This window comes from Mus pahari, chromosome 2 (genome assembly GCF_900095145.1).
Source record: "Mus pahari chromosome 2, PAHARI_EIJ_v1.1, whole genome shotgun sequence".
Classification (NCBI taxonomy): Eukaryota; Metazoa; Chordata; class Mammalia; order Rodentia; family Muridae; genus Mus; species Mus pahari.
In genome coordinates, this window is record NC_034591.1 from 119,035,298 (window position 1) to 119,053,399 (window position 18,102).

Consider the following 18,102-nt stretch of genomic DNA (forward strand, 5'->3'; position numbering starts at 1 on the left):
TCTCTCTCTCTCTCTCTCTCTCTCTCTCTCTCTCTCTCTCTCTGTATGTGTGTGTGTGTGTTTGTGTGTGTGTGTGTGTGTATTCACAGGCGCACACACATGAGCATGGCATGTGGGGCATATGTTCATAGAGACTCATATATGTAATGTATATAGAGACCAGAAGAGAACCCTAGTTGGCAACTAAAAATGAAAAATAAGAAACAGAAAACTGTCTCTCACCTCCATCTCCTTTATTCCAAGCAGGCAAGATACCAGACCAGGGAGCCACAGGGACCAAACTGACTCTCCCTCCCCCACTAGGATTATGAGGAACTCTACCATGCTGGGGTTTTTAGATGGGTTTGGGGGACCTACCTCAGTCTCTTCCCTGTAAGGCAAGCACTTTACTGTCTGAGCTATCTTTCCCAGCCCTATATTTGTTTTTATTACCTACGAAATACAATCTGTAAAGGGGGGGAAAAAAATCAACATTATAGCCGAAGACTTAGAATGTTTGGGGCCTAAGCATACCTAATGGCTTCATTTAAAAACTATGTTTTTATGTTTAGCTAATGAATAATAAAGGTTCAATGGCTGTGTGGAAAATTGTAAAAAATAAATAAAAATACAGAGAATCATTTCCTCTTGCCTATTTAATAGGTTGAAAGATTTAAGAGATCATAAAACGTTTGCAGCAATACTTTATTTCAGTAAGTGTCTACAGTCTAAAAGCTACCATTGCTAAGTTTCAAGTAAAGAAGCAAAAAGGGAACGATTGTTCTATTATGTACTAATGTTTCATACTTCCTTTACCTTGGCTTTTTTATCATACAGACACAATTGCTAGATTCCTTTACTATGCACAAATGTAAGAATGGTTTTAAATATGCCACTGCTATAGCAGACGTGCCTGGGCACTGCCGCACAAAACTCTTCAGAGGTAAGGTGTTCCTGAGTTATATTGAAGAATGTTAATCTTCACAAAACATAATTATTTTTCTCCTTCTAAACACTAAATCCATCACTCAATGGAACTCATCCCCTGGTGATAGAAAAGTATCTCAGTATCTTATTAAATATTGATGATTTTTTTTCACTTGCTGAAAGTTATATGTATTCAAAAGAGTTATTCTTTATTTCAACTCTGAAATATGTAAGTTAGGTCTGGGACTGGAATTCCAAAAACTACTTTATTCTGAGAAACAAAAATGTGTCCCAGGATCTTGAGGCAAATATTTATATTAGGGATAGATTTCTACATATGTCTCATATTTGCACCTGGATAAGAAATAAACTTGAGGCTGGGAAGATGGCTCGGTGGATACTAGAATTGGTTGCTCTAGCAGAGGACTCGGGTTTTGTTTCCAGTGCCTACAATAGGCAGCTCTCTATTGACTATATCTCCAGTTCTAGGGGAGGTGAAACTCTAGTCTGCCTTCTGTCACCAGTGCATGAAGATGGTTGACATGAATTCATATAAGTACACACATAGATAGACATCATTGAAGACAAATAAACTTGGAAACTAAAGACATGAAAGTCCCTTTTTAATAAAGTACATGGCTAAATACATCTGTAAGCCAGAATCATTTTATTTGCTGAAAATTCGAATCTCATTTTTCAAACCTCAGAACAATACAGGAAACTTGCCTGTATGTCCAACCTTGCTTGCCATTGCTACATGTAGCCCAAAAGGGCTACAAAGGAGGTTTGAAAAAATATTTCAAATTTACTTTAAATATTATTAAGTTTTTGCAACATTTTAAACTCACTCCTGTTGTTCTTAAGTGTGAACTTGAAACCTTAATGAATGTCAGTGTCTAGAGAATGGGCATGTCTGTAGGTGATCTCTGGCTGTCGTCACATCACACAATATAGTTTTTAGGTATAGCAAATTCACAGTTCTTTGGAAAATATTTACAATTTCCCTCTTTGATCAGGAAATTTGAAAATGCATCGAAAACACTCTCATATTAGAATGCAATCTTCCTACCATGTGGAGGTCCTTAAAGCATCTCAAGAATGTGTTTGCAGACCCACACTCCACCCTGGGTCCTCAGCCTAAGAGTCTGGAGCGAAGGCAGCCAGAGCCACAGCACTGGGTACGGTACACAGAGGAATTTCAATCATATAACATTTACCTTGTGCTTCAGAAGTGAACTAACCTTGTTTCTTTAGCTTGTGGTAAATGTCATAGGATTAAGCACCTCTGCATAATCATGTTATAAAACTCTAGAATGATCTTACACGTTTATTGCCAGTTCTCAGTGTTCAAGTGCTCATTGTGAGCATGGATTGGGATTTGCTTTGCGTTATCCGTAAGTGTAACACTGTTTACCTCCTCTCACATCAGAAGCTGACTCATTCCCAGTGGAAGAACACTCCTGAACCAGACCCCTGTGGAAATTCGCACCTGAGCAAATATTAGAAATGCTTGTCTGCAGAGGTAAATTCAGGGGTTCTAGATTTCTAGAACCTAGATTTCTAGTATGTTTGACTCATACTTTTTGTAAATCTTTTACCTCCTCTACACAACAGGAAAATGGCAAAGCAAATAGAGTGAGAAAACAAGATTAACCTTGATGGAATCGAAGGGTGCAACTGAATGCAGATTGCCACATGAAGACAATTCTCTGAGCAGATGAGCCCTTGGGAACCAGTGGTCTCTGTAACTTTGTTATGTGGCATAGGTAAGCATTTCAAAATGCATAGTCCCGATTGCTACAAGATAAACACTCCCAATGTTACATTCAAGAACCTAAAACTACAAGAGGCAAAAATATGTGCACAATTGCACTCCAAAATAATAAACAAGCTGGTAGGAAGGGAGGAAAGAAAACAGAATGATGTGTGTGTATGTGTGTGTGTGTGTGTGTGTGTGTGTGTGTGAATTTCATATAATAGTACATTAAGCACAAAAGCCTACCTTTTCTATACTTCATCATACAATTTAAGCAATAAAAGCCTATTTCACATTGATAATATCTGATTTCAAAATTCTAACATCTGACATCAGATCCATTGATAAATTGATAAATTATTCACAGATATTTTCCGAATAGAGCAGTCAAACTTAACTCCTCAACCTCTGCATATTCAGGTTCCATGCACTCTTCATTGTGTATGGTCAATGCCATCCAGCAAAGACAAATCAGAGAATGGCCGACTCTTCTCATATACTCTCTTACTTATAATCCTTTTCATGCATGTTATGATTAGATATGACTTCCTCTTGCACAGAACCACACTAGTATGTTCTAACGTGAATACAAACAGACATATTTTACCATCACTGTGATTTAAGACAATGAAGTTTGCCAATTTAACTTTGTTATGAAGTTAAGGAATCTCATCCCTTGAAACAGAAATTAACAGACCTAGAGAATAAAGCAAATGGTATTAGGATTGTTTAAAAAATAATTGCAAGTTAAAAAAATAACAAGTTGGTGAAACATAAACCCTACATTTTGGCCCACAAGATAAAACAAAGCAAGAAGAATCAAATAACACCAGAATCTTTGGGGGTTTAGAGTTGTGTTTAGGAAATAAGCCCACACTAAGCACTTGTTAAATCAACAGGCGATCCTTTATTTGGGCTTTGACAGAAAATTTAGTAGTGTAATCACAGAAGCAATTTGTGGTTTTAGAAGCAGCTTTCAAGTTAATAAGCAAATGCATTTGTGTTCACTGCAATGTTTGTTACTGTGTTTACTGAAGTGATGAGAATAATTGCAGCCCTTGAAAGAATGAATGTATGAATTTACATATTCAATACTTTATCCAAAAATAACTATTTAGGCTTCAGCAATAATTGAAATGAGTTGAGATGCTATGTATTTTGGTCAAACAAAACAAACAGAAAACCAAAACATTGTATGTAAAATGAATTTACCATGCAGACTGCCATTTCTTTAACACATATTAAATATTAACATAGACACACACACACACACACACACACACACACTATACTACATTGATAGTTTAACAAATGAAAAACAGATGTTCCATGTAAGTGGTTATAACCTACATAACCCAGTTCAAATCCATCAGTGTCTACACTATTCTAATGAGGTAAGCAATGTGCCTGCAGATTTTCTTTCTCTGTGTAAATTTTAAGTCTTCGGGTAAGTTTCTTTATTCTCCCCTAAACATGCTACTTGTCATGTGATTCTGACATAAGAAATAAGAACTTCCCATGCTCATATCTAAAGTGAGTGGTTAAGCATGCAAAAGTGACTCATTTGGTTTAATTTTAATCAATATATCTCATATCCCCTCTGCTTGTCCTACTTACAAAAATGTAAAACAAAAACAGGTGATTTATTGTGTTACACGATACCTTTAATGTATAAAAGCTAACTTCCTTTTCCTTAAGACTATTGACTGTTCACAATAATGACTAGGTTTTTATTTCACATTTTTGTGATATGACCAGAAGCAACTAATGACACTACAAGATAGGTGAACGCTTCTTTGAGAGGTGATATTATGGGGAGGGTATCAGGCGGCTTGCCTTCATAGAAGCTATCATGGTTACCTCAAAGCAAACTATATTAAAACGGAGCCAATAAAGAAGACTTAATCCAAACCATAGTGTCTAGAAAACAAGCAACTCCCTAGCACTTTGAAACTGATGTTTTCCTATGGCATTCTTGAATTCTGAAATATGATCTCCAAAATTCTTTTTTTGTTTTTCTTGTCAGTTTCATGAAAAATCTTTCTCCAGCCACTAAGTGAGCCTTTACTGTTGGCTTGGCAGCTACAGTAAACACTGTTGCCCTGAGAGAGTGACATCCTATCGGGGCAATTTCCAGTGTAGTACATGAATGTTAAGGTGCCATAGNCAGGCACAGTGACAATTCACTCTGTGCTGCAGGAATGTCACAGGACCATAGCCACGTGCACTTTTGCAGGAAGGAGTCAAGATATAAGGTTATCCAGAAGGTTTTGTGGCCAGGAGGGTGGTACACCATCACTTATTCCTCAAATACACCTTTCATGAGTTACCTACTAATAGACTCAGAAAGTATGGAGATATTTTTATGTATATTTTTAATGTTTTGCATCCACTTCAGTGGATTTATTTTTAATATTGTTAGTGCCTAAATATATAAAACCAAAGCTCTATAGCTGGAAAATTTAAGATATCAAACAGAGCTAAGCTTCAGGATCTCTGTTTAGATAACAGAATGATAGCTTTTATTTGCGTTAGTATAAAAATAGGTAATAGTGACACCAGTTATTGCTTGATGATAGAAACTATACAGGAGCATATAATACATAGGTTAAAATTATACTTAAATTATGTTATTTATTATGTGACTGGGTAGGTAATAAATATTAGATATCATATAAACTATATATGTGATATATGATATATACCACATGTGTACTTATACTCTTTAATGAAATACAACTGTACATATATAGATTACATATCAGTCATGTATCACACAGATAGTGCTATATACCAATATAGTGCTACACAAAGGATAATGTTTAGGACACTGTGTATGTGTGTGTATACACAGAGCATAAACAAACTTAAATTTCCTTTCATCACATTGTTCACTGAATAAATGGTGAACAAAAATTAGTGTATTACACTAGTTTCCATTTCTTTTTATACTAAGCACAATTGGTTGAATTTCACTAATTTAAACACACATGGAATGTATATTCATCCCATGAAATCCTGTTTAAGGAAACTAAAAGAGTCTCCCCATGGAGGCAAAAATTATCTTAGAGTTTACACTTTAACGATTCCTAACATGTCACTTGATTTCAATATCTCACCTAAATGAAAGAGCTCAATAAGAAGCTGAGACCAAAATGGAAGACATCTGTATGATCAAGTTGTGAAACCCAGGATAGCTATGGAATAGCTGTGGTACACAATAGGAGATCTTAGGAATAGAGATAGGATATCTGTGCTCTCCAGATTGGTAACAACTAGCCATGCCCACAAGGCACTCGAGATGGGTTTGTGTGACTGATAAAGTGAACTACTTGCCTAATGTGTGTGTGTGTGTGTGTCTGTGTGTGTGTGTGTGTCTATATGTATACTCCAATACAGCTTAGATCTATGGTTCTTTATGTACAGAATGGTATCATTGGATATTAAAGTGAATCTTGTATATGGACATCTTCATCCAATGCTAGGCATTTGAAGCCCAAAAATGAAATAAGAGAAAATTTTTTACATTAAAAACTAAGTATTAATACTTCCTTAAGGTAAACTTCTTCAGTACCATCAGCAATTACAGTCAGACTGAATACTAATTAACCTTTAAATGTGGGCTTCAGGGTGTAGACAGGGAAATGTAAGAGAAAGAGTAAAATTCTCAATTAGACCTTTATAGGAGTAATTTCTCATGAGAATCACTGAACTTTAGAATTTCTAGTATGGCCAATTAAGAGTTATCTTTACCCAAAGGGAAATAAAAAGAACAGAATCTCTCATGGGCAGGTTTATGCCAGTTTCCAGGAGTCTTTGTGCTTTTAAGGACAAATTCTCCTAAGATTCTTAAACTTTGTTTTGAATCTTCAGAACTATGACTGGGTCACCTCTAATCAGTGAATTCATAGGAGTCCCTCATTCCCTCCTTGCTTCCTATTTGTCTACTTCCAGTTTATAATTATATGATATACAATACTATTTTATTGCTTCATTAAAATATTAACTTTTGTTATTATATTGAATCTAGACTATTAATTCTAAAAAATATTAAAAAGTAAGAAGAAACAAGTGTTTTCTTCTGAACCATTCTATGATAATACAGTATATTACTTAACGGAACATTAAAGGCAAAATTTGCGGGGGGATAGATAAAGTCATCAGTATGATCTTCAATACTCTACGTTGTTCATTGAATAAACGGTGAACAAAAATTAGTGTATTACACTAGTTTCCATTTCGTTTTATACTAAGCACAATTAGTTGAATTTCACTAATTTAAACACACATGGAATGTATATTCATTCTATGAAATTCTGTTTAAGGAAACTAAAAGAGTCTCCCCATGGAGGCAAAAATTATCTTAGAGTTTATACTTTAGCGATTCCTAACATGTCACTTGATTAAAATATCTCACCTATTTTTAATTCCATTCAAGTGGAAACCATCTCTTCTGTAGACAGCACATAGAAACAGAAACTTTATTTTCTTGGAGTTATTATAGGAAGGTCTAATGCAGTTCAAAAATGAAGAAACTCCCTGTGTTTCTAGCTTTCAATTCTCAGAAATTATAAACCTTTAGCAAAGGTGAGATTTCATATTGCTTGTAAATCTTCAGCTCAGAAAATCATTAAAGCTGTGATAAAAGTGTCTGTTCCATTTGGCTATCAAGTAAGGATTTTGACACAATATGTAGCATGTTAAATTTCTTCATTTATCAAACACTATATCAGCAAATCAATGGAAGCTGTGTATCTTCTCTTCTCAGTTATAGATTTTCCTTGAACTGAAACATACCAAATTCTAAATTGGCATGTCATGATATCCAATAAAATAGAAGGTCGCAATCCATTAGCAATAGCTCTGCAAAATTTTGTACATGCAATTAATATATTTACACTCAGAATCGACAACATCACACTGAATACCTAGTATACAAGGCATACTTTCTATGAAAGATTTATAGCTTTCTAAGCTCAAGACATCTGCCTATCTGATAAAATTCTACAAACATAATTAATCTTCTCATTTAGAAATACAATCCTCTGTGACAACATTTGATGTGCTGAGAATTTCTTCATCTAAAACATTTCTCATGAAATAATTCATAAGATAAATATGACAATACAACTCCATCAATGACAGAAAAATAACCTACATGCTTATCACTCACACTTAGAGCTCTCTCTATAGAAGTGTTGCACTACTATGGGCAGAAGTAATCTTTATAAGCTGTCAGACATCCTTAGAAATGTGTGAGAAACAATACTTCCAGGATAGAATCTTCATCAAATGATCTGTTCATTTTCCCCCACAAAGAAATATTTCCAGATGTTGCATACACTACAACCAATTCATCTAACCAGATCATAAAATCAATTTCTTGTTTTCTTTATACCTTTCATATTTCTATAATAAGAAGGAAAAGTCAAGTAAAGATCTTGCTATATCCTTGACTCTCCTTATTCAGACCAGTTAACATAAATACTTAATGCATATTTTCATAAAAGTATACAGTATATGCTCCTTAAGTACACATTCAACATATTAAAGTGACTAACCTCGATTACTTCCAGGTGCATAAATATAAAAGGCTCTTTCTGAGAAAAGCCTGACCCACTTTAACAAGGATTGTTGAAGTCTATTATTCATATGGCTTCAGAGAATAACAGAGGTTCAATAAGATGTAAATGGTGACTTTGGAGTTGTAGGCTTTTATTATTGTAGGAGGAAGAGTGCTTCTTCTGCAAAGTGCAGGAATTGGGTAAATAGTATTGATGCAGATATTAACAAGCACTTGGAGATGTGTGCTGCTATGAAGGTGTCTCAAACACCCCACCTCAGCCACCTCTATGGATGCAGTGTATGCTAACTATAAATAATTCATCTCTTGATCAAATTGGGTACCATAAGTATTCATGAGCAGAAATTGTTAATATTTTGATATTTAGTCATGTAAATACTCATGCCATCACATCCTGGTCACTTTTCAAATGTTGACATTTTAATCTTAAGGTGGGAATTTAATTTTTTGTCTTCACTTTTATACCTTTTGGAATGTGTGTGTGTGTGTGTGTATGCATGTGCGTGTGTGTGTGAGACAGCTGAAGGTTTCAGTTAATAAGTCTGTACATAATTTTAGAAGTAAGGATTTATAGGTGATTTTTAAAAGGCTGACAAAAGACATTAGTTTCTCTTCAAAATAATTTATATTATTTTAAAAATGCATTTTACTCTCCCACATTTAATAAGCCTCCAAACACATATCCAGTGTAAGCAAAGAAAAAAAAAATACCAATATATTTTAAAAGACAAGAAACCAAAACAACAACAAAACAAAGAAAAGAGAAAACAAAACAACAATAAAAATAACATGGATCAAACACCGCTTAATTTCATGCCATTCATGAATGTGTTCTTGATATCTTTATAACTTAACTTATAATCTGTAAATTTTATAAATTAACTTATACCATAAATCAGTGAGCAGATGAAGCACACTCTGATGTTTTTTTTTCTTTTAATTCAGACATGATGGCTTAAAAGATTTAAATGTTTGTGGAATCAGTTCTGTTGAATGTACAGCAGAGCTATAGCATCATGTGTCTAACACTTCTTACATGGCAGAATATACTGAAGCACACTAGCAAGAATCACCACATGTTATTTACATGTTCAACCTTCCCACTGTACCTGTAATGAGGTGAAGGGTTGCCTCTTGCTTCACAATTTAATGTTATTTTTTTGTCCTCTGAATCAACAGGGAAAATACTGTTGCTGGGCTCTTTGATAAACGCAGGGCCTTGTAAAAGAAGCTCACCTGCATAGGTAGAGGAATAAAATAACAAGAATAAATGATAGGTATCATATGGGATGCAGTTCAGAATGGAAAATAACCAATAGCAACTATTGTTTACTCTTAACTGTTCCTACTTCCCAGCATGTACCATGCAGTGTGCACATTGCTTTGTTAAAAAGCATCTATCAATCCATCCTCAAGAGTGAGTAAACTCTTCAAGAAGCAGCAATCCACAAGTAATGTCACCATATTTAAAAATTCATTTCAGTCTGTAAATGAAGCTGTAGCATTTACTTCACAGAACAACGCCCATATATTTTATTCATGTTTTGGAGAATAAATTCATTACCAGAAATCTTTTCAATTATATAAATCTCTTTGCAAAATTAAACTGAAATGAAAATCCAACACGTTTCTCATAACACTTGAGGAATACACACAACTCATGGCTGCCAGCCCATGCTTACGGTTCATTGGGATATTCATATACTTCACAGCATATGACATAAAAGGATGCGGGAATGATTAAGTGCCTTTCAAAAAGTGTCCCTACTTTAGGAGAACTGGAACGGTTTCTGAACTTAACTGTCACAGTCACACATATGAAAACAAAATTCTAATTGTACTAGGTGTTGGGAAAGGAGAAAGAGAATGTTATCACGAAACAGTTATGCAACTGAAATTGTGTAACCATTGCTAGAGCATTTTTAAAAACAAATTCACAGAATTTTTTTAAGAACTCTTTCCTCTCATGGAATTCTGGGCCGAATTGAAGAGGAGTTTCTCCTAAAGCTGAGAGAGATGGCAAAATAAAGTCAAAGACTAAGAGAGTTCACCAATTGTAAGACAAAAACAAAATAAAATTGAATAGTTTCAAAAGCCTCTGAGAGAAAGAACTTACATTTTCATATGCTTCAGACAGCAATTACACAAATAGAAATGCATGCCAGAACCAGGTAAATCATAAACTTACAACATAAAACCACAATAATATTTACAATGAAGGACATATCAGTAACTATGCTTTGGAATGAGTCCTTAGCTCACTGATGCAATATTTAATTATCAAGATGCTCTTAGCATGAGTAATATATCCTGTCCAGTATACAGAAGAAGAAAGCTAAGCTAAGCATGGTTAGGTTACATAAGCCCTTTTACCCAACATTTCAGAATGTCAGTGTATACAGTTTAGAAGAATTTACTGCAGAGCTCATATAAAGACATAGCTTTGCCTTTTCTGTAAAGCATTTGATGTCCTATTTCTAGGAACTTCCCTAGGCTTCTCTGAGATAATGCACAACACAGCTTATCAGAGTATTTTTGTTTGATGTGGTATATCAGTCACTTTTCTATTTTTGTGATAAGATACTATGACCAGACCAACTGAAAAAGAAAATGTTTCCTTTGGCTCATGGTTCTTGAGAGATGAGAGTCCATCATGGCAGAGAAGCATGGCAACAAGAAGTAGGCATGGTGGCTGGGGCAGGATGTTGAGGGAGATCACATCCTCTACCATATACAAAAATCAGAGAGAACAGAATGGTTATAGTGAATCTCACCACCAGTGATGTACTTCTGTAGCAAGGGCAAACTTCCCTAACAGTGCTATCTACTGGGAACCAAGTGTTCAAATATCTGAACATTTGGGGGAACATTCTTATCCAAACCACTATAAGGAGCGAATAGCTATACTGGCTATTGTCTTTGTCAGGCTAGACAGTATCTTTGTTGGAGATTAGTCACACCAGTATGACCAAACACGTGATTATGTGTAAAAGATTTGAGTCTCAAGTCATCAAGCTAAACTGGAGACTGAATCTAACCACTTAAATAACCATTAGTTGGAATAGCATAATAAGGCCCCAAAGCCACTTGTAATAGTATATCTAAGTTTTACTGATCTGTAACTCTACAGTCTTTAAAGGTGTTATACTTGCAGTTATAATTTAGTTCAAGAAAGTGACAGATTCTAAAGTCCACTAAGGAGATACAAGGTAGTATCTAGAAACTTCTAAAGCCAAACATTTATTGTTCTCAAGATATGTTACACTGATGGCAAAGACAAAGTCCAACTTTCTTACCATAGCATGTGTACATACTACCCTTATACTACAGACACTGGCAACTTTCAGTGGTTCTGCAACATTTCCAAGTTTAATGTGGTACAGAAGCAATATGTATTCAGTAGATGTACTGGATAGCTTTGTGTCAACTTGACACAGCTGGAGTTATCACAGAGAAAGGAGCTCCAGTTGAGGAAGTGCCTCCATGAGATCCAGTTGTAAGGCATGTTCTCAATTAGTGATCAAGCGGGGAGGGCCCCTTGTGGGTGGTGCCATCTCTGGACTGGTAGTCTTGGGTTCTATAAGAGAGCAGACTGGGCAAGCCAGTAAAGAACATCCCTCCATGGTTTCTGCATCAGCTCCTGCTTTCTGACCTGCTTGAGTTCCAGTCCTGCATCCTTTGGTGATCAAAAGCAGTATGGAAATGTAAGCCAAATAAACCCTTTCCTCCCCAACTTGCTTCTTGGTCATGATGTTTGTGCAGGAATAGAAACCCTGACTAAGACAAATTGGTACCAGCAGAGTGGGGTATTCCTGTGACAACCTGACCATGTTTTGGGGAGGACTGTGGAAGGACTTTGGAACTTTGGACCAGAAGATCCATTCTGTGTTAAGAGCTCTTTGGAATGTTGTGTAGGAGCTTGGAAGATAATGTTGAGAACAGTGCAGAAGATGGAGGCCTGGCTTGTGTAATTTCAGAGGGAAAATTAAAGACTCTTTTCAGGGCCATTGCTATTTTGGATTATGAAGATTCTGTGGTTCTGGTTACCTGGGGTTGAAGAATCAGCTGTGATTAACAAGATACCAGAACCACTAAAGTGAAACCTTTGCATTACTGGGACTATTGATGCTGGTTAGTTGGAGCTAAGGAATTAGCGGTGATTAAGAAGAGACCAGCATCATTGAGGTGACATCTTCTGGGAAGTATTTTCTGAGAGCACAAAGAGGCTGTGTTCCAGTGATAGCCAAAGTTGTACTTTGTGCTGCAGCAGGACTTGGTAATGTGTAAGAGTCACCCAGGTGGTACTGGTTTTGAAGGCATGAAGGGGTCACACAGAGCAGCTGAGGCTCTGCACTGTGAGAGGCCATGGAAGGCCATTGGTGAAGGTGCAGCCTCAGGTGCAATTGATGGCCCAGGACTGAAGGGGTCACAGCAGCGTTTTGGAGATGCCAGTACCATGAGATGACCACCAAGAACAGCAGCAGCAGTGAAGTACAGGCAGCTGGAGCTGGAGCCGAGAAGACAAGGTGTATGCTACAAAGGACATGGCTGGAGAAGTGACCCAAGCCCTTTGAGGAGCCCAGAAGATTGTGAGTTGGATCTCAGACATTGGATGGTTAGAGATTGATTTTGCTTTTGATTGTGACTGTGCCCTGATGCTTTTCCCTCTTGGAGGAAGTATTTTAGTGGAACCCACAGTTAAGAGACTTTTAATTGTAAATACTTTGGATTTTAAGAGAGATTGAAATTTTAAGGACTTGCGAAGACTGTGGGACTTTTAAAGTTATTTAAGATCTTGGGGATGAATAATAACTAAGGGTTGAGGCTTACTAGTGATGTGTTTGTGTGTCAAGTTGACAAGGGGTCAATTGTACTGGATAGCTTTGTGTCAACTTGACACAGCTGGAGTTATCACAGAGAAAGGAGCTNCAGTTGAGGAAGTGCCTCCATGAGATCCAGTTGTAAGGCATNTTCTCAATTAGTGATCAAGCGGGGAGGGCCCCTTGTGGGTGGTGCCATCTCTGGACTGGTAGTCTTGGGTTCTATAAGAGAGCAGACTGGGCAAGCCAGTAAAGAACATCCCTCCATGGTTTCTGCATCAGCTCCTGCTTTCTGACCTGCTTGAGTTCCAGTCCTGCATCTTTTGGTGATCAAAAGCAGTATGGAAATGTAAGCCAAATAAACCCTTTCCTCCCCAACTTGCTTCTTGGTCATGATGTTTGTGCAGGAATAGAAACCCTGACTAAGACAGTAGACATCACAATTGGAATTCTAGATTCTGATCTTCTATGAAGCTGAGCTTAGTTCAGCATCAAGCCTCAGCTTTAAGGCTGAATTAAGCATGGTCTCAAGTTTAAACAATGTATACTGCAGCTTGTGCCTATACCAGACAGTCAGTAGAATGGTGTGTTGGCACCTTTCAACTTGCAATATAATTACCAGGATGTGATATTACTCAGCATGGATCAATGAATGTCTATGTGATTGCTAATATTCTAAGCCGTTGCTTTACCATAGCTTCTGGAATATGCCACACTGTCAACATTAGTCTGGACTGTATAAACAGTTGAGGTTATTTGAAATACATATGAAATATTTTTGACAATACCTCTTTATTGGGAAAAAGACATTTTAAAACTGGGCAGATTTTAAGATAAGATCTTAAGCCTCATTGTTACCTTCCCAACCTTGATATGGTTTGTCCTCCAAACCAGGGAAGGCCAGAGAGGATAAATACCTGGACAGAAATGGTAAAGCAGATTCATAGGGAGAGACTGGATATATGATAGAAACCTTCATGATTTTGATTTGTATCTAATTCCAAGACATAACTCTGTCCAAAATACAGTTAGTCAAAAATTATCCCTTAGCTTGCTTTTTGAACTTTGGTGTTTTGTGATGACGCTGGAATTAAGAACTTTGAGAACATAACTACCATGTCTGAAAAGTAAAGATCCTGAAGGTGCTCAAGACAATTGGTGGCTATGTGGAAGCGTCTAAGTCATTAAAACTAAATACAAATTAGTAATGAAATGTGACAGGTTAGCCCATGTTTTCTGCTTAGACAACAGACAAAAGCCACTTGGTCTTTTTACATTTGAATGGAATTGGTATTAAGGGGATGCTGTTCTAAACTCTCACCAGCAACATAAACATAGAAGAATCAGACTCTGGCCTTTGCTACCCATTACGGAATTTGCAGCATTTTCTTCAATTAGTTTTGATCTTCAAAAGGATGTATCCTTTACCCATGTAGATATTCATAACAATCTACAGAAACTTGATGTATAACAGAAGGTAGCCTCTTGCCTGATTAAATGTATTTGGTGTAACATTTAGATTGATGTCGAATTTGACATTTTGTGACAGGAACATTTTTTTTGATATGCTAGCCTAGTTGCAAAGCCTCACTTTTAGCTTTAAAACTTAAAATAAAAGATGTATAACACTGCTGAATAAGACTAATAAGTCAAAAAATTCAATCCTGAGGTGTACTTCCTCCTTGCCTCTTACCCCTACCAGATACAGCAACTAGGAATAAGTACCTCTGAACATAAATACAAGCTTTAAGGGCTGCTAAGGTAATGTCACATAAAAGGTCAAACTGTACCTGGTCAATTCTAATTGTCACATGTCATACAATTTTTATGTAGACTGACGAAGCAAAACAGAAAAGAAACTTCACACGGTTGCATTTCCTTCACTCAAAGAAATGAAATTCCTTGGAGAGTCAATGCTACATTTTAAATTCCTAGGGAAAGGAGGGCATATCCCACTTCTAAGCTGCTGGTTTTTGCCATATCTACATGAGGAAAGGGGGAGTGGAGTCCTTTTTGATGAAGACAAATAGTCCCAGAGGTACTCAGGAAGGCAATACCATTAAAGGCATTCAAGAGACACGAACCAGAATTGGACTATTTATTACATTTCCTTTCTAGATTCACTGCCGAACCCCACTCCCAACAAATGAACACTATCTTTGGTTAAAGAAAGTAAAAGAGTATGTTACCAATTAGAGGAGAGCTAATCTGAGCCATCTTATTCTACAGAAGAAAACAAGGATGAAGACAGTGGCCCCTTCCTTTCTGCCAGGACAGACAGCTAGCTAGTGTGCTCCCCTGAAGACAGCACAGCCTGAGGTACCCCAGGAGATCAGGTGCACTCAGGGCATCTGACCCCACAGCCTGAGGCCTCCCAGGAGATCTGTTGCACACAGGGCAACTAAACAACAGATCGCCAGCTTGTCTGCTCCCCTGAAGACACCAGAGCTTGAAGGTATCCCTGGAGCCTTTCTGTACACAGGGCAACTGGGCAACTGACACCACAATCTGAAGACTTCCTGGGGGCTCCAGAACATGCAGGGCATGTGATCCAACAGACTTGAAAGCCTCCCTGGAGTTCTACTGCACACGGGGAAATAGCTATCACAGTCTTTAACCACCCCCTGGAATAACAGCTTCACAGAGGACAAAAGTTTGACTGCTTCTCTAAAGACCCAACAGTCTGAAGGCCTCCCAGGAGATCTACTGCAGACAATGCAACAGATCAGCAGCTTCTCTGCCCCTCTGAAGACCCCCACTCCCCAAATTGGAAGGTCCCACAGGAGGTCTGCTACAGGCTTACCAGGAGATCTGAAGCAACTCAGGGACACCAGCCAATACCAGGGATAAGCAGATGGCTAGAGGCAAGCATAAGACCATAAACAACAGAAACCAATACATGTAGTTATCAACAGAACCCAGTTCTCCCACATCAGCCTGCCCTGAACATCAACACACCTGAAAATCAGGAAGCTGACCTAAAATTCTATCTCATGAAAATAATACAGTCCTTTAAGGAAGATATAAATAACTCACTGAAAGAAATACAGACAAACACAGGTAAACAAATAGAAGCCCTTAAAGAAGAAATAAATACCTTAAAGAAATATAGGAAAACACAATCAAACAGGTGAAAAAACTGAGTAAAGTGGTCCAAGCCCTTAAAGTGGAAGTAGAAACAAGAAAAAAAAAAAAACACAAATGGAGGCAAAACTCAAAATGGAAAACCTAGAAAAAAGGTCAGGAATTACAGATGGAAGCATCATAAACAGAATACAAGAGATAGAAGAGAGAATCTCAGTTGTATAAAATACCGTAGAAGAGACGGACACAACTGTCAAAGAAAATTCAAAACAAAAGAAAAAAATCCTAACCCAAACATCTAGGAAATTCAGCACACAATGAAAAGACCAAATCTAAAAACAATGGAATAGAAGATAACTTAGCTTCCCAGATCAAAGGACCCGAGCATATTCAACAAAATCATAGAAGAGACTTTTCCCAACCTAAAGAAAGAGATGGCCATACAGGTACAAGAAGCCTATAGAACACTAAATTAATGGGACTAGAAAAGAAACTCCTCTTGTTACATAATAATCAAAACACTAAATGCACAGAACAAAGAAAGAATATTAAGAGCTGCAAGGGAAAAGGGCCAAGTAATATACATGGTAGAACTATCAGAATTACACCAGTCTTCTCAACAGAGACACTAAAAGCCAGAAGATCCTGGTCAGAGGTCATGCAGACTCTAAAAGAACACAAATGCCAGCCCCTGCTAATCTTAGTATAATACATGTCTGTGATAGATTTTTTGAAAGTAAGATAATGCAGCGTGTGAAAAACTAGCCATGGTGGACAAGGTCTTGCAGTCAATTGGCCTATGGCACCCCCTGTATGCAAATTCTGATGCTGTGAGTCAAAGAGCAAGACAGCTTCAGAGCTGGATTCTTTTGGAGGCCATGAGGGAAGGATTTATTCTGTATTTCTACTTGGCATTGTGCATGCTCACCTTATCTTCATGTCACTTTTTATCTTCTCTGTGTGTGCTTCGCTCTCTAAGCTCAAACTCCCCTCTTTTACCAGGACATCATTTGTGACAATTGGATCACAACCTTACTACTTGACCACAATCATTTATAAGTAGGATAACATCATTTGTCAAGAAGCTCCCATTACAGTAGTAGGTTCTTATGGTGAGCTCTATTGTCACATTGTGGATTGCAGGACAGCAAGATCTAGTACATGACAAAAATAAACAAAACCCCCAAACCAGACAAGAGAAGGTGAAATCATAGAAAAGAAAAGAGGTCTCTTATTGCTTTTTTCTTATTCATTTTTTTTGGGGGGGGGGGTTGTTGTTGTTGTTGTTTTGTTTTGTTGTTTTGTTTTTGTTTTTGTTTTTTGGGAGGAGGCGAGGTCGAGACAGGGTTATAGCACTGGCTGTCCTGGAACTCACTCTGTAGACCAGGCTGGCCTTGAACTCAGAAATCTGCCTGTGTCTGCCTCCCAAGTGCTGGGATTAAAGGCGTGAGCCACCATGCCCCACATTCATGTTGTTTTTAAGTTGACCAAGTTCTCTCTGACTATTCATTGTTTTTATAAAGTATCAGAAGGAAGTAATGGGTGCTACCATCATCATTTAGACACTAGGAAGGAAATATACACATGTATGTTCATTTAATTGCATATATACTTGCATGTGTATATATTTATATCTGTATACATGAACACATATATTTAAGATGTATATTACAATGAATATACCAGAGTAACAGAAGATGGCAATGCAGCAAGTTTAAGATGAGGAATGAGAAATAAAAAGGGAGATGCTTTTCAGGATGAACTTATTCGTCTATCTCCTACATGAGGAAATGTTAGGAAGCAATTAGGTTAATGGAAAAGTGCTGCAGTGTAGCATACACTGTGTAGGACAGTTTTCAAACCTGGTACCAATATAAAGTAGAAAGTCTAACCGCTAAATTAACTGTCCAGTACTTCAGTCTTTATGTCCTACTCTGTCCATCAACAGGAGG

The 18,102-nt window shown here is 37.2% G+C and overlaps 1 protein-coding gene across 1 annotated transcript in view; it reads right to left on the reverse strand.

The window, feature by feature from the left end:
* Cntn3 (contactin 3) overlaps positions 1-18,102 on the reverse strand; it is a 372,106-nt gene that overhangs the window by 237,531 nt on the left and 116,473 nt on the right. Inside the window, exon 3 of the mRNA XM_021190014.2 lies at positions 9,356-9,482. Within this exon, the coding sequence (XP_021045673.1) occupies positions 9,356-9,482 (127 nt within the window). The remainder of the gene's footprint in view (positions 1-9,355; positions 9,483-18,102) is intronic.